This window comes from Prunus avium, chromosome 5, assembly GCF_965620075.1.
Source record: "Prunus avium chromosome 5, drPruAviu1.hap1.1, whole genome shotgun sequence".
NCBI classification, from domain to species: Eukaryota; Viridiplantae; Streptophyta; class Magnoliopsida; order Rosales; family Rosaceae; genus Prunus; species Prunus avium.
In genome coordinates this window covers 26,963,810-26,990,983 of record NC_142288.1, presented here as the reverse complement: position 1 = coordinate 26,990,983, position 27,174 = coordinate 26,963,810, and the positions used below count along the sequence as shown (strand labels likewise).

Here is a 27,174-nt window from a genome sequence, read left to right as displayed (position 1 = left end):
ATGAATAATACCTTTGATAAAAGAAAATATCCAAATCCAAAATAATAATAATAATAAAAATAAAAATATTCATTAGTTATTTCAAAACACAATCTTCAGCTGACTATCAAATTGCCAAAAGAATAAATCATATTTCATGTTATGATTTCAAAACTGGCAAATGTAAGTTCAAATTGCCTCAATTTCATAAAATAAAGGTAGTGTCTTTTATTTTTATTTTTATTTTTATTTCTTTTCCCCTTCAATAATAAAAAGAAACCAACTTTTTAGTTTTACTGATAAAAAAGAAAAGGGGCTAAAAGCTTGTTACTTGAAGTAGTAGGGGGAAGGGGCTTACAGACCTCAGATAGACGAGAGCGATAGCAGCAAAAACTCGCAGAGAGAGAGAGAGAGGGGCGATGGGGATAGTGAGCAAGGCAGGGGATTGGGCATTCAAGGCCTTCACTGCGGGCCTGGGAATCACCACCATATACCTCACCGCCACTTTCTCTGCAAATGTCTACAAAGGCCTCGCTTGGCACAACGCTCAATCGGTAACACTCATCTCTCTCTCTCTCTCTCTCTCTCTCTCTCTCTCTCTCTCCAGCTAGGGTTTCCTTTTATTGTTTTAATTATGGTGAATTGTTAATACCTTGTGATTTTGTATGAAGCATGAAAGATGGTTCATTTCTGTTTCACTCGATTGTGCATGACAAAGATTATCAAGTGTTTTGTAGCGTATTCTTGGGCTTGGTATCAAATAAGTTTCTTGGAATTATCTTTCTCCTGTTGTGTCTGAACAAAATCTAGAATATATTGAAACTATTTCCCCTAAATCTAACCTAATTTCTTGGCATTTCTTGCTTATTGATAAAAGATGTGGACATATATTTATAATTTCTATGATGTTGTATTAATAGTTTATAGGATTAACATAATACATGTTGCACCTCTGACTTTGAGACTAGGATGATACCTTGCTGTTAATTGTAACTTCAGAAGATGAACAACCTCAGCAGAAATGTATCTGTTTGATAAAGTTTATGCATCCCCTACTTTCATAAGATAAAAGAGATCATAGTGCTAAAAAAATCCATGCACACACCAGATAATGAGAAAAGCTGCACAAAATTGAGGAAAATAAGTCAAAATCATACGCCATGGCATGGATTTTGTATAACATTTGAGTGCAAAATAAGCCAAGAAAACCAGTCTAGCAATCACTTTGATGATTGAAATATGCAGGAAGGCCTCATAGGATTCTGGTACTTGTGTTTAAATTGCTCAAGTATTCCCTTTCATCAGATTGTGAAAACAGCTTTGATGACAACAATATATAGCTTGATTGATGTTTTGGTGTTTCTAGCAGATAATTGGTGTCGGCTTATAACGTTTTCGTCGTCTTCGTGTTTTAACTGTTTTGTGTAAGATCCCTAACTTAGATTTTCTTCTTTCTTCTGTGCAGAAAATCGAAAAAGAGCAGTCTGCTGAACAAGCTCCGTAGTTTCTTAAGTTTTCACGGCTGTCAGGGATCTTCTTGTCTATGAAACTTAGATTATTGATTTTGTCTTTTACGTTTTATGTAATTGAATTATGAGTTAGATTTTGGACCTAATTAATGCCTCTCAGTTTGTTGGCATCACTTCCAGATGCTATGGAGATGTTTCTGATTTGGATATGGCATTTTGAAATACTTCTCTAGGTCCATTATATTGGTTGGATTTACCCTTTGGATATACAAGTTTATTATTTGTTTGATTGGATTTTACCCAAATATGTTTTGTATTTTCATATTTGTTGAATAATTATTCCGATGTGGAAAAGTCATTGTCTTCTTTCTTGCAGTTTCTTTGGTAACTTATATACATAGCCAGCGCATTTGGATATATTGTGTTGTTTCTCTTTCAAAAAATCTCGCTTGGTCGGGATTTTGCCATCTGCATGACTTCTATTCATTATTAATGCGGTGGAAGGGATTCGAACTTAGCTCTTTGCCCATTTTAACATTAAGAAGAAAAGTACCACTCAACAACATTAGAAGGGGCTTATTACCGCTAAATATAACATAGATGAAACGTGGGACTAAGAAACTACGATCCAACAGGCACCGCCGGTGATCGAATGTGAAACGGTAGGAGACGATTAGGGTAGAATTCATCATCATCATTATCAAATATTAATCGCTCTTTCAGAGCAAGTAATAATAAGTGAGAAGTAAGAACAAAGATACAAAATGAGGCCCCTACTCCTCTATACACAATATAACCTCCTCTGTACCAATAAAGTGTGGCATTTGGTGATAAATCTCACTTCTTTGAAATCTTACTTAAAATAACAACGTAGGATGCACTTGAATTAAGAGGATACAGAATTTCATATCTTCTATTAATCGTGTAAAAGACTTCTGTCGGTAGTACCCAAAAGGACCTTTGCACATTTTTCTGACGGCTCACACATTGCCTTGATCATTTCATATCTGTTGTGTTGATAGCACGGCTCAGAACAAACTCAAAATTTCCAGCTGAAATTATGCCACAGAGACTGCTAAACAGCAACTGGGGAAAAGGAATCGAAAATTAGGTAAAGTACGGTTTCAAACTTGGTACGAATTCTAAAAAGGTGAGGAAACATTTGTACAATACCTGCTGATTCAACTGGCTGATATACCCCTCGAGCCACTCTGAATCTCTGCCAATGGATTTACAATGAACCCACTCTGATCTTGGAGCCGAAACCTAAGGTTCTCCAACATCAATGTTTCAGCATTGCCATTGTCATCAGATCTGTAGCGCAAGGCTGCTGCCGGTGCAATGCCCCTGGAATTAGGAAACCTTGAGGATGAGTACCTGGTTTCTGTTTTCCTCCAGAACTTGGAGCTCCAAAAATCACGACCAGGTAGCAGGCAACATGTTCTGCTCCGTGAGTCGATTTTGGTCATCCTTCCACTTGACAAAGCCAAATCATATGAGATCTCATCCAGTGCTAGCTCTAGCCCATGCACACGTGTCTCCAAAGAGCGCATTCCATTTTGCGAACTACCCATGAATCTCTAATGTAAGAAGTGAAATGGAGAAAATGATTAGAAGCAGCAATACATCAAAATGCACCACAAGCACAAAGATGAGTGCTTGCCTAATAAATAAGTTAATTAAGATATGCAAGAATTGTTATACAGCTTTGGCGAATAAAAATGAACAATTGACTCTTGTATGAAATATAGTAACACAATTTAGGTTTGTCATGGATTTCACAAAATGATGTCTGAATCACATGTCTAACATGACTTATTCTTAACAACAAACCAAATCATAATATAGAATTTTCAAGCAGTGGAAACAAACCTGCACGAGATCAAGTAAACTGGATTGCTGCTTTTCAATCTGAACCAGTTGACTGCGGATCAGGGATAAATCCTCACATTCTCTTTGATTCTTATGGATATCCTCAGTAACATTACTGACTACAACTGTAGAATCTGGGATATCCTCTTGACAGGGAGCCACACGAGATCCTGACCTTGAACCCCCAAATTTGTGCACTTTGCTATCAGAACTCTTATGGAATAAGGCCCGTTTTGTTTCTGGCTTAGAAAATCTAGTGTTGCCATTGATCCTTCTTTTCTCATCCCTCTCCTTAAAACCATCATCAAAAGCCCCAGCCGATGAAGGACCACTAAGAGCAGCAACCTCAACGTCCCAGTCTGAAGGCTTCTTATGGTCTGTCTTTCGAAACATTCCTGGATTCTTTTTCTTGTCATTGCTCTTCAAAGGGCTTCTCTTCCTAGCAGTGGTAGCATAAGAACTATCAGGTGGAGTTGATCTGCTAGCCGGGATAGGTTTCTTCTTCAATTTAGGAGCTTCAGAACCAGGAGCATCGCAGTTTCTGGACACAGCCGGGTGGTATCCATCGCTTGCATTCTCTGAACCCCATCAAAAGTCCCAAATAAGAAAAAAAAAAAGCTCACAAAGAGGACAATCGAATCGAGCAAAGGCAGCATATTAAAAATTAGAAAAATTATTTATCCAAAGAAATCTCATGAACTAAACTGACCATCATAGCATGGATCAAATGCAACATAAAGGAAGAAAATATTTTATAAGTTTCATTCTTTAAGCCAGCTTAAAGTAGTACCGAATAATTGAGTATTATGATACGAGAGTTGATCTGAACCACCATTAGAACTAAGATCAATTAGTTATCAATTTGTATAAGCAATCAAATCTAGTAATACCTTTGGAAGAAGCATTCGAATGAGGCGGCGGCGAAGCCTCATCAGAGAGATCAGGAATCTGCTTCCAGGCCTCCACCATCTGATTCATAACCTCCCTAACACCTTTCACCTATTACAGCACATTGACAAAATAAACAAAAAGAAAAATACAACAAAAAATTATATTTGGAAAAAGGAAGAACAAAAATTACCTTATCGAATTTCCGATTCTCGAACGTTCTCAAAGACCCAGCTTTGAACTCAGACAGCGTGTCTCTCTCCACAACCGCCAACTTGGCCAGCGCTTCCGCCGCGGCCTTCCTCGCTGCCCAGTCCTCGCTGCTCAAGAACCCCACAAGGCAAGGAACCAAACTCTTCAAAACTCCCTGACCCGACGCCCCGCCCGACCCGATCACCGACCCGATTAGCGTCAGCACCGCCGGTTTCGCCTTAAACCCGTCGTACTTCATCAGCCTCTCAAGTCTCGGCAACAGCCTTGCCAGCTTCGCCGGCTCCGGGTCGGGCGCGGCATCAATGCCCGAGGCCAGGCAGAGCGCCGACCCGATCTGCGAGTTCGGGTCCTGCTCCGTGAACAGCGCGTCGGTTAAGGGCTTCAAAAACGAGCTGAACGGAGGCTTGGTGACGTGGCAGGAGAGCGAAGCGACGGCATTTTGGCAGGCGGATCGTACGGCGGAGTCCGGGTCGCGGAGCCGCTTCGTGATGTTGCTGAGCATTTTGGAGAGATGCGGCGACAGCGAATCGCCGTGGGATTCGGAGAGGACGGTGATGAGGTGGACGCATTGCTTGCGAACCGGAGACTTGTCGGAGGCGTCGGTGGATTGGATGCAGGAAAGGAAAACGGGTACGGAGCTCGGTTCGAGGGTCCGGGCGATGGACTCGAGCTCCGAAGCAGCGAGAGAGTGAGTGTCACGGTCGGAGAGCTTCGTCAGGCACGTGAAGACCCGGTGCTTGAGGTTTTGCGCGGGAGGCATTGTGCTGTGCTGTGGTGGATGGGCCGGGTTTTTTAGTGATTTCGGGTCGAGTTTACGAGTCAGGTGGCGGAGCTTCCGGAGTCTCCAGCGACATTGCCGGAGTTGACGGTGGTGATCTTGCGTGTGTTTGGTCGGTGGTAACAGATAGAGCTGTTTTCGAGTCTCTGTGCTTTTTAAACTGAAAGAGAGAAGGGAAAGAGAGTCGGAACACGGATGTTTTAGCTAAGTAACGCCAAACGGCGTCGTCTTGGTTAGAGATGGAGTCGGTAACGGTAGGTAAAATGGCATGTTTACTTAGCCGTGGATCGGGAAACTAGTTGATCCCATTCCTAATTTGGTTTGAGGATATTTGATCACGGATTTTAGCGTGAAAATAAGTTGAAACTGAATCATAAGTCGGGAAGCTAGTTGATTTCGAGAATATTTAATTACATATTTGAACTCAAAACACATTTAAACACACAATATAACCAAGTATTTAAACTTTTATACTCATTTAAATGAGTAAAAGAGAGGAAATTCTCCAATAAGTATTTAAGTAAATGATTGGTTACGTACTTTTAATCTCGGTTGTTGAATTGTATCTAAGAGACTACTAATACATTTAATGAACGCAATATAACGGCTAAGATTAAAAATATATAACCAATCATTAATATAAAATACTTATTGAAGAATCTCCGAGTAAGGAGAGTGATAATGACTGGCTTAAGGTGAAGCTTCCTAATTGTTTACTTCACTCAAGGATGGTTTAGTCCTCAAAACCTTTGCTCCTGGAATTACAAATCATACCTTAAACTTGCAAAAACTAAAAAGTTCACGATTGTATTGTAACTGAAAACTAAAAAGTTGGTGATCAGATGGGGACGCTTTCATGTGAGCTCAACACTGTGGTAGGACTTGATTGGTCCAAACTCAAAAACTTTTTAAAAAGGAGGGAGCGTGCTCAGGTGGAAGCAGGGCCACGGTGGTCCTCCGGAGAAACGAAAGGAAGTAAATTTTAATAAATTAGGGGACACGGGAGCACGTGAACAATTATAACGCGGCAGTCAATGCTGGGTAAACTTTGGGTCTAACATTAAGGTGTCACGTGACAGTTGCGGGGGTTAATTATGCCAAAGTAACTGTGCCTACAGTCAAGCTCAAGCAGCTTGTTCTCATATTTTTACTGCTCAAAATGATTAAACTGCTTGTGTGTGGTGTTTGTTATTGTGATTGTGATGTGGTCTTTTTTTGTTTGTATATAAGTGATATTCGAGAGCGGTGATTCGAACACAGAACATCGGATGTGAGAATAACTACCTCGATCTTGTTTGTATTACGGATTAATATTGGGTAAGTGTTAGTTTACCAATTCATATTCAAGAAGGTAATTAATTAACCAAAATATTGGTCAAGGCTTTATTTGTTCACCTAACAAATAAGAGGTTGAACCAACTCTTTTCAGAAGTAGGGGTTGGAGATATTTATCTTTTTAGTACAAGGTTGAGCTAATTGGAAAACAATTAGTGGACCGGCAAATCAAATCAGAAAACATGCAATTTGTTAATTAAAATGGATGGATGGGCCAAAAAATGTGTGCTCTAGAACTAGAACCCTACTCAAAATTTGTGGGTCTCAGTCAGCTATCAACCTCCCCTTTACCTACCTACCTGTTTACATTTAACCAAAGCTTAAAAGGTTTTGTTATTAGAGGGACATGAAGCAAATCACTGGCTGAAGGGCAATGGTTGTCGGCAAAGAAAAAGGAAAATTGATGATGAAAAATAGGATAAATGGGCAATTTTGGTGAAATTAACTAACTTGCTATTGGTTGGAGATTTGGCAGCTTGGCCCTGTAAGGTTTGGCTACATGGCCATTCAAAGTTAGATGAACAAAAGGACTGAAATATTTAGGGGATTTCACTAAAACACCCAAAATGGGGGCTGAAATTATAAAAAAACCCAACACCCAAAACACTTTATAAACACACCCAAAACCCATCATTACACACACTCAAAACCCATTTATAAACACACCCAAAAAATATATAATTGTTGATTTTGGGGTTGATTTTGGGTGTGTTTCTATGTTTAAATAGTGTGTGGGTTTTTTTATAAATACATGCCTAGGATTGGGTTTATTTATAATAATCTAAAATATTTATTGCCTTATAAGTATATGAAATTGTGAAATATTTGTGGTTCAAATGTTTACAACACTCACCATTGTAAAAGGGATTTTAGGTCCCTAACCGACATAATTTTTTATTCGCAAAAATAAAAATAACCATCATTGTACATGATGATTATATGTAATGAGGTCCTGTGTTCGGATATCCTCTTTCTTCACAAAATATATGAAGTTCGACGGGCTTAAATCTCATGTCTCATGCAGAAAATTAGGACCTGGTCTTGGCAGAATTGAATGAATTCTATTTGCAGGGTGCAGGCCATGTGCAATTTGGTTGTTTGTAGCGCGACACATAACATGAAATTGAAAGCTCAAAACATGGCGTTTTAGTGTAGAAGGAGCAATTGACTATAAAATTTATGCATTATTATAACCATTCAGAGAATAAGGCACATACTGCCAAGAAAAAAACATTCTTTTAGTTGGGTACTGCATTTTGTTTGCCACGTGATGTTATCTATGTATCTTTCATGTATATATATATCGACTTGGGCATACTCACATGTGATACAATCTTATAATCATTAGCATTTCCATGCATTAATAAGGATAGAGATGAAATTCATTCAATCCTTAGAGCACTTCCAGCAGTTTGCTCTTTGCCATGGCAAGGGGGCGCTAGGGCAGCTACTAATCACGTGAATAGTGGCTGTCCTTGCAAAAAACAATGTGTGCTTCCACCCGTTGTCATGACAAAGGGCAAATACTATTCATTTTTTTATTTTTTTCACAAATTTTTTTACCTAAATAATTAATTTGGATAATATTTTCGGATAAGATTTTTTTATAGAAAGTGAAAAAAATATTGAGTAGAAAATGAATAATAGTTGAAGGAGAAGAAAATGTATGAGGATTTGGTGTTAAAAGTGAAGAGTATTGGTTGGTATTTATAGGAAAAAATTCATTAATTTTTGGGTTTTTTTAAAATGAAAATTCAAAAAATTTCATTATTTTATTGCAAAAAAAAAATATTTTCAAATTCGAGGGCTGACATCATCCCAAAACTCAAGCTGGACCTCGGGCTCGCCTTGCCCTCGGGCCAACCCAGGCTCGTGGCCCCCACCTCATGTCCCGGCCAGCCTTTGCTGCTGGAAGTGCTCTTAATGACATCACAAATTAGGAAGCTGTAATTCAATTATTTTTGCATCGAGCGAGACCTACGATATGAGATTCGCGTCATGTGAGAAAGTCGAAAAACTAAAAATAATAATTAAGAAAAGAAAATATGAGCTGTGGAGAAAATACCAATGAATTTTGTTGTATGGTATTGATTTTGGATAGATGGGTAGCTTAGAATTGAAGATATATACTTTAATTCTACTGTGGGTGTGCATGTTCCAGGATCATCATGGCATGTGATGAAGACTCAAATTTATTTCAATGGCATTATTGCATCATGCCTTATTTATATAAGGTGCTTTAAATTCAGCATATCATAGTTCCACATGCAAGGAAGAGGACAATCATGCGTTGGCCCTTGCCTTTCAAAGAGAGATAATATAATAAAGGAAAAAAAAAAAGGTCCTTTCGGCATCATATTTGGGGTTGAATTATTTTCTTCATTTCTAGGTATAGTTGTTTGACTTGAAAAACAATTCGCTTGTATCAATGGAAAATCATTTATGCGTGCGTGAGCGACTATCTCTAATATTTTTCATTTGATTTACCGCGTAAAATTCCAATATCATATTTGGTGCTTTGAACAATTGGAGATCAATGTCACTCGAATTTAAGGTTTCTATCAAGTCCAACATTATCTTTAGCACAAAAATGCGACGTTTTGGTCTTTGCCACTTTGTAAATTGGGTTAGAGGACCACACAAGATTGTTTGATATGCGTAGTCCAAACTTCAAATTCGCAACTTCAGCCCTTCCACATCAAATAAAAGATACAAATATAGTCTTAGGTAGAACCCCACATAATGAGATAGATACACATGATATATTTGATTTGAACAGGGTTGGTTTGGTAACAACAAAATTTTGTGGTTGGGTTTGAAATTGAGAGGTGAACTAAATAGGACAGGGACAGCTCAGCACGTTTTTTTAATAATTAAAATTAATTGGAACTCCAAGCCAGGTCAAGTTTACATGAATTATACGGACACCCTATTGGAAAATTTGAAAATTGTCTCGAGAATTGGGTGTCCATTTCCAAAATCATCACTCCTTATCCTTCTTGGGATTAAACCAATTGGGTTTCTGATTTACATGTGTTTCGAAAACTTTGTTTAAATCTTGGCCCAATTCGAATCTTCCAAGTAAGCCCATCCCGTTTTGTTCTTAGCATGGGCCAGAAAGAGTGGAGTTCAATGACGCACCCATGTGTAAAACTCATATTTTACTGAGGAAATGGAAAACTTTTATTCAAATTAAAAAATACAATATGATGTAGACATTGTCTTAGTAAAATTGGTTAGAGCGGATATGCTCCCCATTTTGCATCCGAGTTCGAATAATTGGTTTTAGAAAAAAAACTAATGCATTAAGAACCAATTAGAAAATAACAATTGACTAGCTTTGAGTTTTTCCCTCCAAATAGACTGTATAATATAACACTAGCCCCTTGGCACATGCTTGTGCCAATTGATTTTCTTTTTTATTTTTTCTTTTCTTTTTAGAATTAAGAAAAGATAACATGGGTAGTTATTTTCCATAAAAGTAGGACCTATTATCTAATTTTGTTTTTATTTTTATTTTTTAATACGAAAAAATGTGAATTTATCATATTAGCCTCATTTAATTAATAATTTCAATTCTTAATAATTGAATTAACCAATGACATTTTCTGGTATTTTGAATGTTTCACCATTCTCTACCTTTTGCTTATATATATAGATGCTAAAATTGGCCTATCAATGAAAAGGCTTTTTTTTTTTTTTAATATGGAGCGTTTTTACTATGATTGCACTTTCAAGTTTCATGGGTGAGAGATATTTGAAGCATTCAATTCTTGTTAAGAGTAGTTGGATATTTTGGTCTGAAGTAGGGTTCTTACTCTGCAGCACAGGGTAAAGTTGATCTCTTTTACTTTATGCCCCTACAAGGTTTCATCTCATGCTTACTGTTCTCAGTTGTTCTTCATCATCTTTGATGCCTGGAAATTGTAGATCTCAACTTTTTTCAGTTATTAGGCAATTTTCTTCAAACTATGGCTTTGATTCTTCTAAAAGGGGTACTTTGTCCCTTCCTTGAACATGAAACTGATATATAATTAGACATAACCCATTAAAATCAAAGAACTAACATGGTTTGGAGTTCAAAGGATAAGATGGAATCAATATTGGAGTCAGTAATTGCTGACCTAAGGGAACTATTGTTTTTTTCCAAGACATGAGTTAGGTCAGTTACCTATGACAATGAGTCCGTTCCTTTGAACTAAAGTTCAAATTCCCCTACCCGTAGATTATCCTAAACCCTTTAAGTCCATTCCTTTGAACCAAAGTTCAAATCTCATTCCCTATAGATTATATTCATTTAGAGTAGTTTAGATTATCGATAATTTTTTTTTTTTTGGTAAAAGAGATTATCGCTTGTATATATATATATATAAAAGCATTTATTTATGGGTTGGGGAGAGTAATTGGGTTTGGGTTTGGGTTTGTGCCTGGGCGCTAGGCCATGCAGTCCACATATGGATTTGTGTAGTAAAATGGGCCTAGGCGCTAGGCGGCCTTTAAAAAATAATAATATATATTTAAATATATTAAACAGTAGAGCCGCGCGCCTATACTATTTAATATTCGAATATACTAAAATACTATAGGTGGTCGGCTATACTATTTAATATTCGAGTATATTGAAATAGTATAGCAGCGCGGCTAGACTATTTAATATTTGGATATGTTGAAATAGTATAGCCGCCAGCTATACTATTTAATATCATAAGTTTTCATTAACCAACACAGGCACCGACCACATATAGACGATACAAGTTTTCCATGTAAATATTCTTTTCACATATGGTTGATATTAGATATTCAAATTTCTTGAAACTACAACTTAAGTTTATAAATATTCCAGAAACTGAACAATGCCTCAAACTTATTATGTTTTGGAATTATTTGCTTCACAATATATAGAAGAAGCTAGTAAGGCCTTAAATGTGGAAAACCATTCACTCAAAATAAGTAAATGGGAAAGTAATAGGTGTAACAAATAATGACATGTTCATTCACATGAATACAAGAAGGATAATCAGTAGCCCATGTAAAAAGAATGACATGTTCACTCACTGGATCAGCCTCAACAGGTACACCAAGCCGAGATTGTGCATTTGCAACTGTAAGAAGAACGTTCTCTCTCTGATTCCTTACGTTGTCTTTCTGAAAAATTAACCAGAACAGTTATCAAAAGGGATATATTACATATGCATACGAACAGCAAGTGGAATTGAAAATATATGCATATATAGTGTTACATTTACCGTACCACAAAACTGCAGATATAATTAAGCTTACGGAAAATGTTAGGAAACACAAACCTGAAAACCAAATACACATTCCAACAGATCAAACATGTCAGCATCTCGTTGTCCAGATATCTCAAAAGCAGCAGGAAGTCTGGGGAATTGCTCAGTATACGTAATTGCAGATATTGCACCTCTCACCTGATGAGAGGTGAGAGGTGCAATATCTGCAATATCTGCAATGTTTATAAACATAATTACGTTTAATGATTCGACAATACAATACCTACAAAAAAGCTGCATCACAGAGAATAAGACAAGTTTCACAACACAAAAGGCACTTGTTAATTGTTGTTTGCTATTTATGAAAACGAACATTAATCTTTTTTGGATTATACATAACCAAAGATAGATAAGATGCAAAGTGAAAGTAACAGAACTCTTAAAGGAGATGAAGAACATGAGGCATGACATATATAATTCAGGTCAAACTTACTTCCCGGAAAACTCCAATGGCATTGGTCAATGATGGTGCTTCAAGAGGGACAATATTGTAGGCCGTAAGCTCCCCAGATAATGTTGCATCGGTGTTTTTAATTCTTCGCAACTGGAAACCCACAGATCAATGAACACAGTCAATTGTTATCATAAACTGAAGCTAAAACAATATTGCTGAAAATAGTTGGGAAGGTGAACTGATATAAGTCAATATAAGATCAAATTTAGTATAGTATATAAGGTCAAACTTTGCCAAGTGCAAAGGATTTTAGAGACTAACAGGCTTTCAATAGTAAACCATTTATTGAACATCACATCCAAAAGTAGGAGGTAAAAGGAATAACACCTCCTCCGTAATAAGTCTTCCAACTCCATTTGGATCTGCATCTTTGCTAAGTGCCTCCATGACCTCAACTAAAGCCCTCAAGGTAGCAATCGTCCTTTGATCATTTCTAAATAACTGAGCTCCAACATGAAACAACAAAACAATTAACAAATAACTTATTGGGAAATCATAACAACAAAAGAGGAGGGGAAAGGTCTATTAAAGCAAAACATGATGGCCATACTTGCCAAAGTCAGCACTAAAAGTTCCAGATTCACGCCATCTTTGTTCCTGTCTCTGGATATCATCTACTTTGTCGTTGTTTGTACTGCTGGTAAAAGTCCCACAGGTGCTCAATATCACGATTGTGATCTATTTGACCCTCATCTCTTTTTGCAAGGTATAGCCGTTCGGCTATATTCGTGCGGCTATACTATTTCAATATATTGGAATATTAAATAGTACAGCCGCGCACGAATATACGTTTTAAATATATTGGAATATTAAATAGTATGGCCGTTCGGCTATACTGTTGAAATATACTCGAATATTAAATAGTATAGTCTGCGGCTACACTATTTTAAATCTCCATGAAACGGCATCGTCCACGTCTTTTCACCTACAGTATTTTACAAATATGTCCTTTCCATATATAACTATCCCTTCTCAAAAGGAATTAAAAAGTCGGTGAACCTCAAACAGGATATGGCCGAAAATAATATAAAAATAAGGGGTATTTCCGTAAATATGTCGGTATATAATTCTAACCCCCTCCATTTTTCAGAGTTTGTGAAGCACAAAGGCCGAGCGGAGCAGAGGAGTTTCCGAATTTCCGTTATCCATTCTCTCTCTCTCTCTGTATCTCTCGAAGGTTTTTAAATCTCCCTGCAAATTTTAGGGTTTTTGAGCGAATCTTGAAATTTGAATTCGACTGTTGAGAAACGATGGTTTCCGATTCGATCACCAACGCTTCCATTCATGCAGCCCCAAACAACAACAACAACAACGCCCGGGATGTGAGCAAGAAGAAGAGGGTGAGATTTCAATTTCCTTTTCCGGTTTACGATCTCTTGTTATTCTGTATACGAATTTGTATTTATTGGTTGATCTTTAGTAAAATTTCTCGTTTATTTGGGGATTTTCAGGCCAGGTCTGCCAAATTGAAGCAGTGCAAGCTCGATGTTCGTCGTGAGCAATGGCTTTCTCAAGGTACGCCCCCGATCTCGTAATTACTACGTTTTATATGCATATTTAATTGTGTGTCGTATCGTTAAATTTCTCCGATTTGTCAGTTTTGATTTTAAAGAAAATATTGTTTTGGCATTTGATTGATATGGATTCGATGGGATTTAGGCGCTGTGAAGAATAAGGACTTTAAAGCGGAACAGAACGGCGTCGTTGAAGAACGCAAAGACCGTAATAACCACCGTCCCTTCGGTAATCTAGGGATGAGGCCCGGAGGCGGTGAGAATGACGGATCGATCCATCACCACCACCACCATGACAGCGATTTGGACTCGAACAGTCCGAACAGTTTGACAAGTAGCGTCTTGGGCAGCAACTATTCCGAGACTAACTTCACTGGGTCTAGCAGCAGCAGTAGCAGCAGCAGCAGCGGTGGCTGTTGCTCTGGAAATATCACAGAGGATGATGAAGGGGGTGGCGATGATGGGTGCTTGGACGATTGGGAAGCCGTGGCTGACGCCTTAGCCGCCAACGAGAAGCCGAAAAACCCATGTTTGGAGTCTCCCCCAGAGCATGATCCAATTGCTCAATCGGGTTCTCCTCAGGAAACGACTATTGGGTCTGATGGGCCGAATTTTGGGGTTGAGAATTCGAAGCCTCAATGCGCCAGAACTATCCCGAAAGCTTCAGGAAATGGCCTGGCTTGGAGGCCTGACGATGCTTTTCGGCCTCAGAGTCTGCCCAATTTAGCTAAGCAGGTTAGCTTGCCAAATTCGAACAGGAAACATTACGGTTGTGGTGGTGTTCCTTGGGCCTATAGTGGTGTTGTTTCTGCGCCATCCTCATGTCCTATATGCTATGAAGATTTGGATTTCACGGACACGAGCTTTTTGCCATGCTTGTGCGGATTCCGGCTCTGCCTTTTCTGCCACAAGAGGATTCTCGAGGAGGATAGCCGCTGTCCTGGCTGCAGGAAGCCCTATGAGCATGAGCCTGTTGAGGCAGAGGCAAGTGTGCATGGAGGTAGCCTCACGTTTCGGCTGCCTCGTTCTTGTAGCCTGATCACAAGGTCCTAAAAAGAACTTATGTTTTTCGTGAGATATGTACTCTTGTCTCTGTTTTTTGTGTTTCATGGTTTTTTGCGTGTTCTACAGTCTTAGAATTTGATTTCTTTAGTTAGATGTGGGTATAGGGTTTTGAGCGCCCGGAATTGATCTGCTTCTCTTTTGACTTGGTTCTTATCTGTATGGTGCATGTGCTGAGGTAGAGAACTCAGTGACTCAGTGTTCTTATGTGAATAGATAAGGTGGTATAGAAATTCAATACATGAAACAAGTATACACTATTATGGTATTTCTTTTAATCTTTTCAATTTTTGCTTATCTTTGCTACTATTTGATTCTCCTATTTTAGTTTGGGTTTATTGACGTTGCTAATTGATGATGTAGAAGGCATCCTTGTCCCTGATCAGTGGTTCCTAATGATTTAAACTGTGTAGTTTCATAGTTGTATCTCTAAGGCTGGATTTGGATTCAAACGAAAGGTTCACTTCATTAATCTCAGTTGTTAAACCATGGTTATCTAGCAATTGTGGATCTTGGTTTATACCATTGTTTAACTTCTGAGATTGCTGTAATGGACCTTCCCGTAATGGAGGGGATCTGAGTCTTCTTAGGTTATGGTGTATAGCATTTTCATGTGGAGCTCTGGGTAAGATTTCTGCATATGGGCTTCAGTCTTTTAAGGTTAACATGGATATTGTCAAACCCTAATGCGCAATTATTTTATGCAGGTAATTTGTTCCATATGACAGAATAGGGTACCACATTTCTGTTCTAGTTGTTTGGGACTTTGCATTTTGAGGTTAAGTTTGTCTAGTACATTTGGCGTATCTTTGTTTATTTATAATATGTTTTTGCTTTTGTCGTCTGATACAAAGTTTTCTATTATTGCTAAATATTAGATGAAGGTGGAAAGCATTACTCCATGATGAGTTTTGTTAAGATCCTTTGTACTTACATTTGCTTGTTGCACAAGTGTTCAAGATTGAAGGTCTTGCCATTCAGTATTTGCAGCTGTAAGTGCTAAGGCGGATTTTCAATTGCCGTTTTAGAGTTCATGCATATATTTACTTGGAGATCATTTGGTTTGTCATCTGTTTAAGGGGAGGGACAATTAGTTGACTGGTGAAGCCATTAATAACTAAGCCAGAAAAAAAATGTTGTGTTGCTATCACTCTGTATCTACAAGGAACCTAGAAGTGTCTCTTGCTTAGGATAGGGTTGGTATCATCGTCTAGGGTAATTCCCCTCTGTATCAGGCTGTGAACCTTATCAACTTCTAGTTGTGCATTAGCCAAAAGCTTATATGGTGTTTTCATATCTAATGTGGGTTATATTGCCAATTTGGCAGCGTCCTTCGCTCAGGTTGCTGCTTTCCTCTTTATGAGACTTGCTTCATTCCTGTGTAGCTTGATAAGTGAGTCACCTTTATGGCACGAAGCTCTAATACTTGTGTCGCTTTGGATTTAGTACTAGGTATCCCTTTGCCCTGAGATAAATGATGCAGTCTTCTCCTTATACTTTTCATGCCTGTTTCTGTTTCTATTGTGATGGTTATGAATTAACTGGTATGTAACCGTTATGCATGGTTTCTGTGCTCATCCTCTAGCACCCTTGGCAAGGAAATTAAACTCAATTGTATAAGAAGAAAGAATAGATCACCCTCTTCATTGATAGGGTCGGTGTAACATCAATATGCCTTCTGCACAAAAAAGTGATTCAAGTCTTGTTATTATGTGTTACTTTTACTCTGTTGAACTATAATCTGTTTTAGAGAGAGGAAGTATCCTGACATTTCCGAAACCTCTGTTAATTTGTGACCCTTGTCTTCACAAGTATTGTTGTAATGTGCTGAACATTTAATCCATGTTTTTTTTTTAATTAAATCTTGTAATCTTGATTATGGGTTGGAACTTTCAAGGGTGTGGCCTGTGATCTTCTTGATATATCATAATCAAGCAAATCCATTCACAAAAAGAAACAGGTTTAACCGAAACTCTCCATATGGGTGTGTACACAAAGTGAATTTATCAATGGCAACATTTATTTTTTGGCCAATTGCAATAAAAACAACACCAAAGCAAAACACACACGTAGTAGATAACACCCCATACCAAACCCCAAATCAAGCAATTGGAAATCCAGGGAAGCCCTTGCTCTGTAAGGCGACTCTATCTCCTCTTATTATTGACTCCTAGAACTACTCGTGCATGCTTTCTTGATCATCCATGAGCCCTGAAATGAGTTCTGATTTGAGCGGGGGTGGCAGCAGCTGCCACCAACTGTAAAAGGTTGACGACTTCAATAAAACGTCCTTACCAACCAACCCCTCACGAATCCAGTTTCCTACTTCTCTTTGCAGCTTCAAAACTCTCTCTCCTTCCCTGTAGATTGCTGTGATGTCACCAGTAAGTTTGTGCAACTCCTCCACCTCTGCCCAAAAGCACGATTCCCCGCAGGAACCTGCTGGCAGTTTTTGTTCATGCTCGAGCCATCGTTGTGGGTATTTGAACCGCTTCGGCCTGCCTTTCTTCATGTATGGTCCGGTGTCCTCATCCTTGGAGTGCCTGTAGTAGTTAGCAATGTCAATAGGCTCAACAAGACGGCGGAACCTGGTTCCTAGTTGTATCCATTCTTTTATAGCCTCGAATTCATCAGGAAGCTCATATTTTTTCAACATTTCGAAAATCTCATCCCATATTCCTGTTAGCACAATCCTACTCACGTTAGCCTCAAAGTCTCTCCTGTCCTTCTGAATCTTGAAGGCGTCGAAATATCCCACATTGTGCTCACACAAGGCTCGATATTCTTCTAGGTTTTCCAATGCTTTCTTCATTTCTTCCCTTTTTCCATTAACTTTTTTCTGGTTTTCTCCTTTTTGCTTCTCTGATTCTCCAGCAGCACGAAGGCATAATCTAGCTTCTGCACTCTGCAAATTTACAAGCAAGATATCAAAGCAAACCACATTAGAGATATCTTAACAATCGGAACAAAGAGATTTTTAAGTACCAAAAATACAACTTACCAAACCAAGGTCATCCAAGTAAAGATCTGAGCCTAAGCAGAGCTCTTCTAGTTTATCAAGAGCAACCACATCTTGCATGTCTAAGCTACGTTCACCACCTAGAAATTCCTTCTCATAGCTGAAATGCTCGGTCAAGCAATTGTGGGCAATGGCTGCCCATTCCGTTTTGCTGCTTAACTGACAAGAGTAGAACAAGGTTTGCAACACAGCTTCAGGGTTTTTCAAGACAACCAATTTCCCATTCCCAGTGCAAAAAACATATGTCCCGAAAGGCTTGTAAGGGCTCAGTTTAATGAAGTGTTTTACAGTTTGCAGCACTAGATTTGTGCTCCCCATTAGTTGAGAGGCAACATGGGTTGTAAGAGCTGATGCATCCCTCATCACATTTGTATACAAATGCCAGGCCTCTAGGGATGTTCCAAGAATCTGGCTTCTAAAGTTAGGCGATTTCGGATTGAAGAAGGGGAGAATTTTCTGCAATCCTTGGTGAATGGATGAGAGAGGAGCAAGCAAAATCCTAGGGACAATATCATATCTCATGACAAAATGTATGAAGTATTGAGACCAATTCTCCCTCCTAAGAGCATGAGAAATAATATGGTTACCAACAAGGGGAGATCCAAAAGTCACACAGAAGAATGTTGCAGCATTTGTTTTCGGGTACTTTTGCAAGAACCAGATTGTGGCAAGCGCAGCAATTGCTCCACCTGTAGAATGCCCTGTAAATATTATACTCTTCCTTTCATTGATAGCGTCTTGCACCTGAGAAAACCACAAAAGAATCAATGAAAACACTTGAATATTTACAAGTAAATTCCCTGTAAAATATTACATATGTACTTAAATTTATGAAAACCTTACCTGATTAACAAGCTGGGAAGTCTGCAAAATATGTTCAAATTTTTGCAGAAAGGCTTGGTTTACGAAAGCAATTGCAAATTCTAGGTCTCCTGGTTTTGCGGTTTCATTATGGTTGCCTACGCTTTTCATACAAGGAAACAGTGCAGGTGTGATCACTGTTTCTCCAAAAGCTTTTTCTCCAGAAAACCAACTGTCCACAGACCAAGATCCTGGAAAGCAGAAAAAAGCATGGGATGAGGCAGGGGACTTCTCCACAAGAAGCAGCTCCTCTGGGAAGTTCTGAGCCTTCAAGGATAGATAGCAACTTTTCTTGATAAGCTCCTCACTAAGATTCAGCATCTCTCCAAGCCTTCCACAAGCCATTTTTCTGAGTTCTTGTTTTGGTCAATTTTTCTGGTTCAGATTCTTTGTTCTGGGTCTTGTTTTTAAGGAAGATTGAAGATGGTAACACAAAAAAACCCCTTGCCTCGACCAAGACTCGTAGGTTTTGAGTGTGGATGATTAAACAAGTCATTGACCTGAAAGTCAACAAGAACTTCTGGGAACTTTCCTTAAAAGTGATTATGATAATTGTTTGCAATTGTAGTCTAGTGATGTTGTTTTTTGTTTGTTTGTGTGGGCCCAATAAATTCGGAGATATATTTTCTTTCATTCAATTGGGTTGCTGAGAAAATGTTTGTTTTACTTTTAGGAAAACAAACATTTTGATGACTATGTTGTTTTACTTTTGATGACGTAGGAAAATAACTCAAAGAACATTCATAGTGTTTGTTTTAGGAAAAGTGTTTGTTTTACTTTGGTTTAATTTGATAATTTGTGCAGCAAAAGGCAGAAAATACAAGGGCTCATCCGAAGTGAATTTATTACAAAGGAAAGCAACACTAAACCAAAACACAAAAACACACGAACCGCAGAGAGACAAAGACCATAGTAGCCCTAGCTCTGGCAGGTGAACAAGAATTCACAACATTTGACACACACAAGAATCAAAGATACTACTACATTTCCATACACACACAATAATCCATTTTCCTACTTTTCTCTCTAGCCCGACTCCTCCTCCTCTGCATAAAAGCAGGAGGATTTTCCAAAGGCTCCTGGCTCCACTTTTTTGTAATGCTCCTGCCATCTTTGTGTGTATTTGTAACGCTTTGGCCTGCCGCCTTTGTCCATGTAACGCTTGCCCTTTGCGTGCCGATAGTAGTTAGCAATGTCAAGAGGCTCAACAAGGTCGCGGAACTTGGTTCCTAGTTCTATCCACTTTTCTGTACCCTCAAATTCATCAGGAAGCTCATATTTTTTCAGCATTTCAATAATCTCATCCCATATGCCTGCTAGCACAAGCCTACTCACATTAGCATCAAAGTCTTTCTTCTCACTCTGTATCTTGAAGGCCTGGTAATATCCCCCTTCCTTCTCCTTATAAAAGTCTCGGTAGTCTTCTAGTTTCTTCATCTCTACTTCAAGTTCTTCCACTTTTGAAGCTACTTTTTTCTCATTTTCTTGTTTTTTCTCCTCAAATTTTCTCGCAGCGCAAAGAGACAATCTAGCTCTTACACCCTGCAAATTTACAAGCAAGATACCAGATCATGTTATAAACAAAGTGAAAACTTATTTGTTTCAGTGGGAAGGAACTTCATTTTACAAAATATTTTCCTGGCATTATGATGTTTTTGGTTTTGGTTCCTATCTTAAAAGTTTCGGAACACATAATCGAAAAACAATCAGAACAAAGAGACTTTCAAGTACCCGTGAAAAAGAAGGGGAAAAAATTTAAAACTTACCAAGCCAAGGTCATCCAAGTAACCATCTGAGCCTAAGCGAAGTTCTAGTTTATCAAAATCAACCACATCTTGCATGTCTAAGCTGGATTCATCACCTAGAAATTCCTTCTCATAGCCAAAATGCTCGTTCAAGCATTTGAGGGCAATCGCTGCTGCATGTTCAGTTTCGCTGCTTAACAGACAAGAGTAGGACAAGGTTTGCAAGACAGCTTCAGGGTTTTTCAAGACAACCAATTTCCCATTCCCAGTGCAAAAAACGTAAGTCCCAAAAGGCTTGTAAGGGCTTAGCTTAGTGAAGTGTTTTACAGTGTTCAATAAAAGATTTGCGTTCCCCATTAGTTGAGAAGCAACATGGCTTGTAAGAGATGATGCATTCCTGATCACATTTGCATAGAAATGCAAGGCCTCCGGCGATGCTCCAAGAACCTCACTTTTAAAGTTGGGGGATGTTGGATTGAAGAAGGGGAGAACTTTCTCAAACTGTTGTTGAATGGAGGTGAGAGGAGCAAGCAAAATCCGTGGGACAATGTCATATCTCATGACAAAATGTATGAAGCATTGAGACCACCTCTCTCTCCTAAGAGCATGAGAAATAATATGATTACCAACAAGGGGAGATCCGAAAGTCACACAGAAGAATGCTCCATTATTCGCATTCGGGTACTTTTGCAAGAACCAGATTGTGGCAAGCGCAGCAATTGCTCCACCGGTAGAGTGTCCTGTAAATATTATACTCTTCTGTTCATTCAGAGCCGCTTCCACCTGAGAGAATTACAATGAATGAAGATATTTGAATTACAAATGAATTGATGATATTTCAAGTTCAGCAAATTAGTTTGAGCACATGGCTCCCGTTTTACTACAAAAGTACTGGCCAACACACAGTTTTTCTTTGAAATTTAATGTCAAACTAGAATTTCTTGGTAAATTATATTAGCTGATGATGACCAATTTGAGTTTACACATTCTGATGGCCAGTCAACTTCCCTGAATGGTAGGTATATTAAATAACAAAGTTTGAAAGTAGCAACTTGCAAGTACAAAAAAACTTACCTGATTTTCAAGCTGGGAAGTCTTCAATACATGTTCAAATCTGTGCAGAAAGGCTTGGTTTACAAATGCAGTTGCAAATTCTCGGTCTTCAGGTTTGTCATCTTTATCATAATTGCCTATACTTTTCACAGAAGGAAAGAGTTGGAGATTGATCTCTTTTTCTCCAAAAGCTTTGTCTCCAGAATACCAACCATCCACAGACCAAGATCCTGGAAAGCTGAAAAAAGCATGTGATGAGGCAGGGGACTTCTCAACAAGAAACTGCTCATCTGGGAAGTTCTGAGCCTTCAAGGACAGAGAGCAACTTGTCTTCAAATTCTCCTCACTAATCTTCAACATCTCTCCAAGCCTTTGAACATCCATTTTTCTGAATTCTTGTTTTGGTTCTGTTGCAGATGCGCTGCTTTGGGTCTTCCTTCAAAGCAAGCTTTAAGATGGTGGGATGGATGAGAAAATTTAAAGAATAAAAAAAATACACTTGCCTAGACCAAGACTTTGTGTTGGTTTTGGGTGTGGATGATGAACATTATCGTCATTAAACAAGTATTGCTTGACCTTGGTTGACGCGGCTTAGCGTTATCTGCAAGTCAACTACATCTTCCAGGAACAACCATAAAGTCATTAGTTTATCTCCCTCAGCAAGGGTTGAAGATTCCACAGACAGGAACATGTTACTGTTGTATAAGAAAAAGAAAGTCCTTTGTTATATTCTAAGCCATGGAAATGTTGTGTTTTTTTTCTTTGTCGCTGCAAGGTCTTTTCCTTCCACTTTCGTTGAAAGTTTCTTCTTTTTTGGCTTTGTTGTATAGGCTGTTTTGCTTTGTGGATTTCGAAATTACCATGAAATTGAGCTAAATGAACATGCAGAAGTCATAGACCTACTTTTGTTTTTTGTTTTTTAATATTGTTGGTGGGTGACTATTGGCAGATATTATTTGCACAGTCAGGCCAATCAAGAGATATCAGCCTGGACCATTACCAATGACCTGTCGTGCATTCCAAGGCCTATATATTCTGCCCTCAACCCTCTTTCAATTGGGTTGCTGAGAAAATGAAGGAAAATTACTCGAAGAATATAATGTAGTTACAAGGAAAACAACACCAAAGCAAAACATTCAAACATAAACCACGGATAGAAAGACACCACAGTTGCCCTTGCTCTGGCAGGTGTGGTGTGGACAGACAGGAACGTGTTACCGTTGTAGGTGAAAAAGAAAGTGCCTTGTTATATTCTTAGCCATGGGAATGTTGTTGTTTTTCTTTCTTTGTTGCTGCAAGGTCTTTACCTTCCACTTTCGTTGGGTGTTTCTTCTTGTTGGCTTTGTTGGATAGGTTGTTTTGCTTTGTGGATTTTGAAATTTACTATGAAATTGAGCTAAATGAACATGCAGAAGTCATAGACAAAGACTTTTGTTTTTGTTTTTTTATATTGTTGCCGTCGGTTGGTGACTATTGGCAGTTATTTAGCACAGTCAGGCCAATCAATAGCAGCCTGGACCATTACCAATGGCCTGTCATGCATTCCAAGGCCCATAAAATCGGCCCTTTTCTCTACTTGCTTCAGTGAAGTTCAAATATAATTGGGAATTGGAAAATGGTGGTATTGTTCTTTCAATTGGGTTGCTGAGAAAATGTAGGAGAAGGAAAACAAGTCAAAGAATATTAATCATTTTAAGAAATATTACATCAGCTTCAGAACTCATTTTCTGATTCACTGGAAGATGTTGAGGAGGACATATCTGGAATGAAATGTGAGTGAAAGTTTTGTAACTTGTTTGATGTTATGGTTGAAGGTGATAGAGGAGGTGACACAGGAGGTATAGACCTTCCCGGGGAATTTTGTTCTTTTCCGACAAAGTTTAGGGTTTAGAAGGCATAGTCGCGGCGAATTTGAAAGGCCTACAAAATATAGCAAGAAAACCACATGAAACCCAAATGTGAAAGGAATAGACAATGTCGTAATTTTTCAAGAGTTTATCCAAAGTGAAAAGAAAACAACCCAAAAGCAAAACATACAAACACAAACCACAGAGAGACAGATACCACAGTAGCCGTTGCTCTGGCATTAATTTTGTTGAAAATAATGCACATTTGTGCTTAAGATTTCAAGAAAAATCTAGAGAATTCAAGAGGAAGACTTCACCGATTATGCAAAGTTGGCAAGCTCAATGTTGCACTATAAAAGACTAGAAATATCCTAGCAACTATCTTAAATAGCTAGAAAAGTCTAGACATATAAAATATGTGGCTAGGAGAGATTGTCCAAGTCGGTGGGACTTGGGCAATTGCGGCAACACCTAGCCTATAAATAGGCATGCAACCACAATCCATGTGGAGTCCAACTAATAGAACTCCCAAACTATAAGGGAGTTAATAAGCTCACCAATCTAAGTGAAGGGCCAAATAGCCCAAATTAATTTAAGCAAGTGTGATGGCCAATAAGCCAAAAAACGAAGGAGGCCAATTAGCTTACATCAAGCTATGTACTGTTCTCCTTCAATATAATAAAATTACTTTGTTTTAACTATTGTCTATTGTCCTAAACCCCTTCACCACTTAAACTAACAATGATATCAAAGCAACACCCATCACAGACCTCTTAAAATTCCAACAAATTTATTATAAGCAAAACATTCAAACACAAACAACAGAGAGAAAGATACCACAGTTGCCCTTGCTCTGGCAGGTCGACAGGAATTGACAACATTTGACACTCACAAGAATCAAGATACTACAAAATTTGCAGTACTTGTTTGCTCCTTCATGAATTCTATCATGGGTTCTGACTTGACCTGCGAAGGGAGTTTGTTCCACAATTTGACAAAGGTGGACTGCTCCAATAACACATACTTACCAACCTCCCCATCTTTGATCCATTTTCCTAAGTTTCTCTGCAGCTCTAAAACTTTATCCCTTTCCCTGTAGATTGCTTCGGCGCTATGAGTTTGTTTAACTCCTCCACCTCTTCCCAAAAGCAGATTCCCCACAGGTTCCTATTTGCAACTTTTGGTAATGCTCCAGCCATCTTTGTGTGTATTTGTAACGCTTTGGCCTGCCGCCTTTTTTCATGTAACTCCTGGTGAGTTCACCCTTTAGCGCCTATAATAGTTAGCAATATCAAGAGGCTCAACAAGGTGGCGATACCTGGTTCCTAATTGTATCCACTTTTCTATAGCCTCAAATTCATCAGGAAGCTCATATTTTCTTCAGTATTTCAATAATTTCATCCCATATACCTGCTAGCAAAAACCTACTCACATTAGCATCCGAGTCTCTCATTTCATTCGAAATCTTGAAGGCGTCGTAATATCCCCTATTGTGCTCACACAAGGCTCGGTAGTCTTCTAGCTTTGTCATTTCTTTCTTCAGTTCTTCCACTTTTCGACCGATCTTTTCCTGGTTTACTCGTTTTTTCTTCTCTGATTCTCCCGCAGCACGAAGGCATAATCTAGCTCCTACACTCTGCAAATTAACAAGCAAGATATCTTAACAATTTTGGAACACAAAATAGAATAACAATCAGAACAAAGAGATCTTCGAGTACCAAGCCAAGGTCATCCAAGTAACCATCTGAGCCTACCAATTTCGCTGCTTAACTGACGAGTAGAACAAGGTTTGCAACACAGCTTCAGGGTTTTTGAAGACTACCAATTTCCCATTCCCAGTGCAAAAAACATATGTTCCAAAAGGCTTGTAAGGGCTTAGCTTAATGAAGTGTTTTACAGTTTCCAGTAATAGATTTGTGCTCCCCATTAGCTGAGAGGCAACATGGCTTGTAAGAGCTGATGCATTCCTCATCACATTTGTATAGAGATGCAAGGCCTCTGGGGCTGTTCCAAGAATCTCACTTTTCAAGTTTGGCGATTTCGGATCGAAGAATGGGAGAATTTTCTCAAACTGTTGTTGAATGGAGGAGAGAGGAGCAAGCAAAATCCGAGGGACAATGTCATATCTCATGACAAAATGTATGAAGTATTTGGACCAGTTCTCTCTCCTAAGAGCATGAGAAATAGTATGGTTACCAACAAGGGGAGATCCGAAAGTCACACAGAAAAACGTTCCACTATCCGCATTCGGAAACTTTTCCAAGAACCGGATTGTGGCAAGCGCAGCAATTGCACCAGCTGTAGAGTGCCCTGAGAAAATCACAAAAGAATCAATCACACAACACTTGAATTACAAGTAAATGCCCTGTAAAATAATAATAGTAATATTCAATTTTTACATTCAATTTTTTTTATGTGCTATTTTATATTCTTCAACACTTCCTCACTCCCAAACTTAGTCACCTATAAAGCTCAGCATGTGTGAGATTTTATCACAAAAGCGCCTCGATTTTATTTATAGAGAAACTTCTCCTTCGATATGGGATTTTATATATGCCTCCTCTTTTTTTGGGTGATATTGTGGCTTACAATCATAATTTTCAATGAAAAGTAATTGCTGTATGAATGTTTGGGGTTAAAATTGCTAATTGTGGTTTGTAACACAGAAAGAATAAACACAACTGATTTTCAAGCTGGGAACTCTGCAAAATATGTTCGAATTTGTGCAGAAAGGCTTGGTTTACAAATGCAATTGCAAACTCTCGGGCTCAAGGCTCTTCAGCTTCATCATAATTGCCTATACTTTTCATAGAAGGAAAGAGTTGGAGATTGATCTCTTTTTCTCCAAAAGATTTATCTCCAGAATACCAACCATCCACAGACCAAGATCCTGGAAAGCTGAAAAAAGCATGGGATGAGGAGGCAGGGGACTTCTCAGCATGAAACAGCTTATCTGGGAAGTTCTGAACCTTCAAGGACAGACAGCAACTTGTTTTGATAAGCTCCTCACTAATATTCAACATCCCTCCAAGACTTTCACAAGCCATTTTTCTGAATTCTTGTTCTGGTTCTGCTTTTTGGCTTGCTTCAAAGGAAGATTTAAGATGGTGGGTCAGCTACTTTCATGCTCCTTCTGCATGAGATCCAATTGTCAATATGCATTTGGTAAAAAAAACTGCGATCTGCTTGAAACCCACGTGTTAATGTTGCTATTCAAAAACTAAAAATAAATACATACTTGGAGGGAGCTATGAGAATCAAACACAAAACCTCTATACTCCGAAATGAACAACTCTGATAAAACTGGTATTCTACTTTTTTGTTATAAAATCATGTCTTGTGTTATTTATCATCATATTCGCATCCCTACCTAGCATATGATATAAATACATTAATGGATGTGTATTATTAGTGTTTAAATATACTAATATTTAAAGCATACAGCTGGGCGGCTATATGTTTTAAATATATTTGAATATTAAATCGTATAGCCGCGCTGCTATACTTTGTAGATATATTTGAATACTGAATCGTATAGCCGCGCGGCTTTACCGTTTCAATAAATTTGAATATATTGAAATCGTATAGCCGCACGGCTATACGTTTTAAATGTATTCGAATATTAAATAGTATAGCCGCTCGGCTATACGATTTCAATATATTGGAATATTAAATAGTATAGCCGTTCAGTTGTACTGTTTAAATATATTTGAACATTAAATAGTATAAATAGTATAGCCGGCTATACTATTCCAATATATTCGAATATTAAATAGTATAGCCGCCCGGCCGTA

General features: G+C 38.4%; 5 protein-coding genes and 1 pseudogene across 14 annotated transcripts; 1 reads left to right on the top strand and 5 right to left on the bottom strand.

Moving 5' to 3' along the window:
- Positions 1 to 2,121: 2,121 nt before the first annotated feature.
- On the bottom strand, positions 2,122 to 5,383 carry LOC110766876 (ARM repeat superfamily protein). The gene is made up of 5 exons (XM_088253579.1): positions 4,402 to 5,383; positions 4,211 to 4,319; positions 3,321 to 3,898; positions 2,622 to 3,028; positions 2,122 to 2,534 (listed from the first exon to the last, which is right to left on the bottom strand). The coding sequence occupies exons 1-4, from the start codon at positions 5,179 to 5,181 to the stop codon at positions 2,630 to 2,632; spliced, it is 1,866 nt and encodes a 621-aa protein (XP_088109705.1). The 5' UTR covers positions 5,182 to 5,383; the 3' UTR covers positions 2,122 to 2,534; positions 2,622 to 2,629.
- A 6,024-nt stretch (positions 5,384 to 11,407) lies between these two features.
- LOC110766851 (callose synthase 10-like) lies at positions 11,408 to 12,893 on the bottom strand. The gene is made up of 4 exons (XM_088253812.1): positions 12,834 to 12,893; positions 12,607 to 12,720; positions 11,838 to 11,963; positions 11,408 to 11,679 (listed from the first exon to the last, which is right to left on the bottom strand). Exons 1-4 carry the CDS (start codon positions 12,891 to 12,893, stop codon positions 11,476 to 11,478), a joined length of 504 nt encoding a protein of 167 aa, XP_088109938.1. The 3' UTR covers positions 11,408 to 11,475.
- A 464-nt stretch (positions 12,894 to 13,357) lies between these two features.
- Positions 13,358 to 17,141, top strand: LOC110766861 (uncharacterized). 10 transcript variants are annotated; one of them, XR_002528217.2, is made up of 5 exons: positions 13,358 to 13,619; positions 13,731 to 13,794; positions 13,939 to 15,480; positions 15,563 to 15,633; positions 15,734 to 17,141. XR_002528217.2 is itself a non-coding variant. In XM_021970259.2 (3 exons), the coding sequence occupies exons 1-3, from the start codon at positions 13,530 to 13,532 to the stop codon at positions 14,844 to 14,846; spliced, it is 1,062 nt and encodes a 353-aa protein (XP_021825951.2). In that variant the 5' UTR covers positions 13,358 to 13,529; the 3' UTR covers positions 14,847 to 17,141. The 10 variants fall into 10 exon arrangements, 1 of the variants encoding a protein (XP_021825951.2); XR_015835927.1 differs by having other exon boundaries at positions 13,939 to 15,633; positions 15,734 to 15,847; positions 16,441 to 17,141; XR_015835924.1 differs by having other exon boundaries at positions 13,939 to 15,633; positions 15,734 to 15,847; positions 16,183 to 17,141.
- On the bottom strand, positions 16,778 to 19,253 carry LOC110766860 (protein EDS1L-like). The gene is given in 5 exon segments (XM_021970258.2): positions 16,778 to 17,255; positions 17,258 to 17,336; positions 17,338 to 17,760; positions 17,857 to 18,618; positions 18,718 to 19,253. Coding segments are annotated over 5 exon segments (1,851 nt in total). The 5' UTR covers positions 19,081 to 19,253; the 3' UTR covers positions 16,778 to 17,031.
- Positions 19,254 to 19,562: 309 nt separating this feature from the next.
- On the bottom strand, positions 19,563 to 22,264 carry LOC110766865 (protein EDS1L). The gene is made up of 3 exons (XM_021970264.2): positions 21,555 to 22,264; positions 20,502 to 21,263; positions 19,563 to 20,277 (listed from the first exon to the last, which is right to left on the bottom strand). The coding sequence occupies exons 1-3, from the start codon at positions 21,915 to 21,917 to the stop codon at positions 19,762 to 19,764; spliced, it is 1,641 nt and encodes a 546-aa protein (XP_021825956.2). The 5' UTR covers positions 21,918 to 22,264; the 3' UTR covers positions 19,563 to 19,761.
- Positions 22,265 to 23,951: 1,687 nt separating this feature from the next.
- Positions 23,952 to 26,492, bottom strand: LOC110766939 (protein EDS1-like; annotated as a pseudogene).
- Positions 26,493 to 27,174: the final 682 nt, after the last annotated feature.

What these genes read in the sequence shown, in the direction of transcription:
- LOC110766861 (XM_021970259.2), top strand. Translation starts at nt 13,530, where the DNA reads ATGGTTTCCGATTCGATCACCAACGCTTCCATTCATGCAGCCCCAAAC. An exon ending in ATGTGAGCAAGAAGAAGAGG is followed by an intron (nt 13,620 to 13,730) that starts GTGAGATTTCAA and finishes GGGGATTTTCAG; the next exon opens with GCCAGGTCTGCCAAATTGAA. An exon ending in TGAGCAATGGCTTTCTCAAG is followed by an intron (nt 13,795 to 13,938) that starts GTACGCCCCCGA and finishes GATGGGATTTAG; the next exon opens with GCGCTGTGAAGAATAAGGAC.
- LOC110766876 (XM_088253579.1), bottom strand. Translation starts at nt 5,181, where the DNA reads ATGCCTCCCGCGCAAAACCTCAAGCACCGGGTCTTCACGTGCCTGACG. An exon ending in AGAATCGGAAATTCGATAAG is followed by an intron (nt 4,320 to 4,401) that starts GTAATTTTTGTT and finishes GTGCTGTAATAG; the next exon opens with GTGAAAGGTGTTAGGGAGGT. An exon ending in TTCGAATGCTTCTTCCAAAG is followed by an intron (nt 3,899 to 4,210) that starts GTATTACTAGAT and finishes GATGGGGTTCAG; the next exon opens with AGAATGCAAGCGATGGATAC.
- LOC110766851 (XM_088253812.1), bottom strand. Translation starts at nt 12,893, where the DNA reads ATGATATCCAGAGACAGGAACAAAGATGGCGTGAATCTGGAACTTTTA. An exon ending in AACTTTTAGTGCTGACTTTG is followed by an intron (nt 12,721 to 12,833) that starts GCAAGTATGGCC and finishes GTTGGAGCTCAG; the next exon opens with TTATTTAGAAATGATCAAAG. An exon ending in GAAGACTTATTACGGAGGAG is followed by an intron (nt 11,964 to 12,606) that starts GTGTTATTCCTT and finishes ACCTCTCATCAG; the next exon opens with GTGAGAGGTGCAATATCTGC.
- LOC110766865 (XM_021970264.2), bottom strand. Translation starts at nt 21,917, where the DNA reads ATGGATGTTCAAAGGCTTGGAGAGATGTTGAAGATTAGTGAGGAGAAT. An exon ending in CTTCCCAGCTTGAAAATCAG is followed by an intron (nt 21,264 to 21,554) that starts GTAAGTTTTTTT and finishes TAATTCTCTCAG; the next exon opens with GTGGAAGCGGCTCTGAATGA. An exon ending in ACTTGGATGACCTTGGCTTG is followed by an intron (nt 20,278 to 20,501) that starts GTAAGTTTTAAA and finishes GTAAATTTGCAG; the next exon opens with GGTGTAAGAGCTAGATTGTC.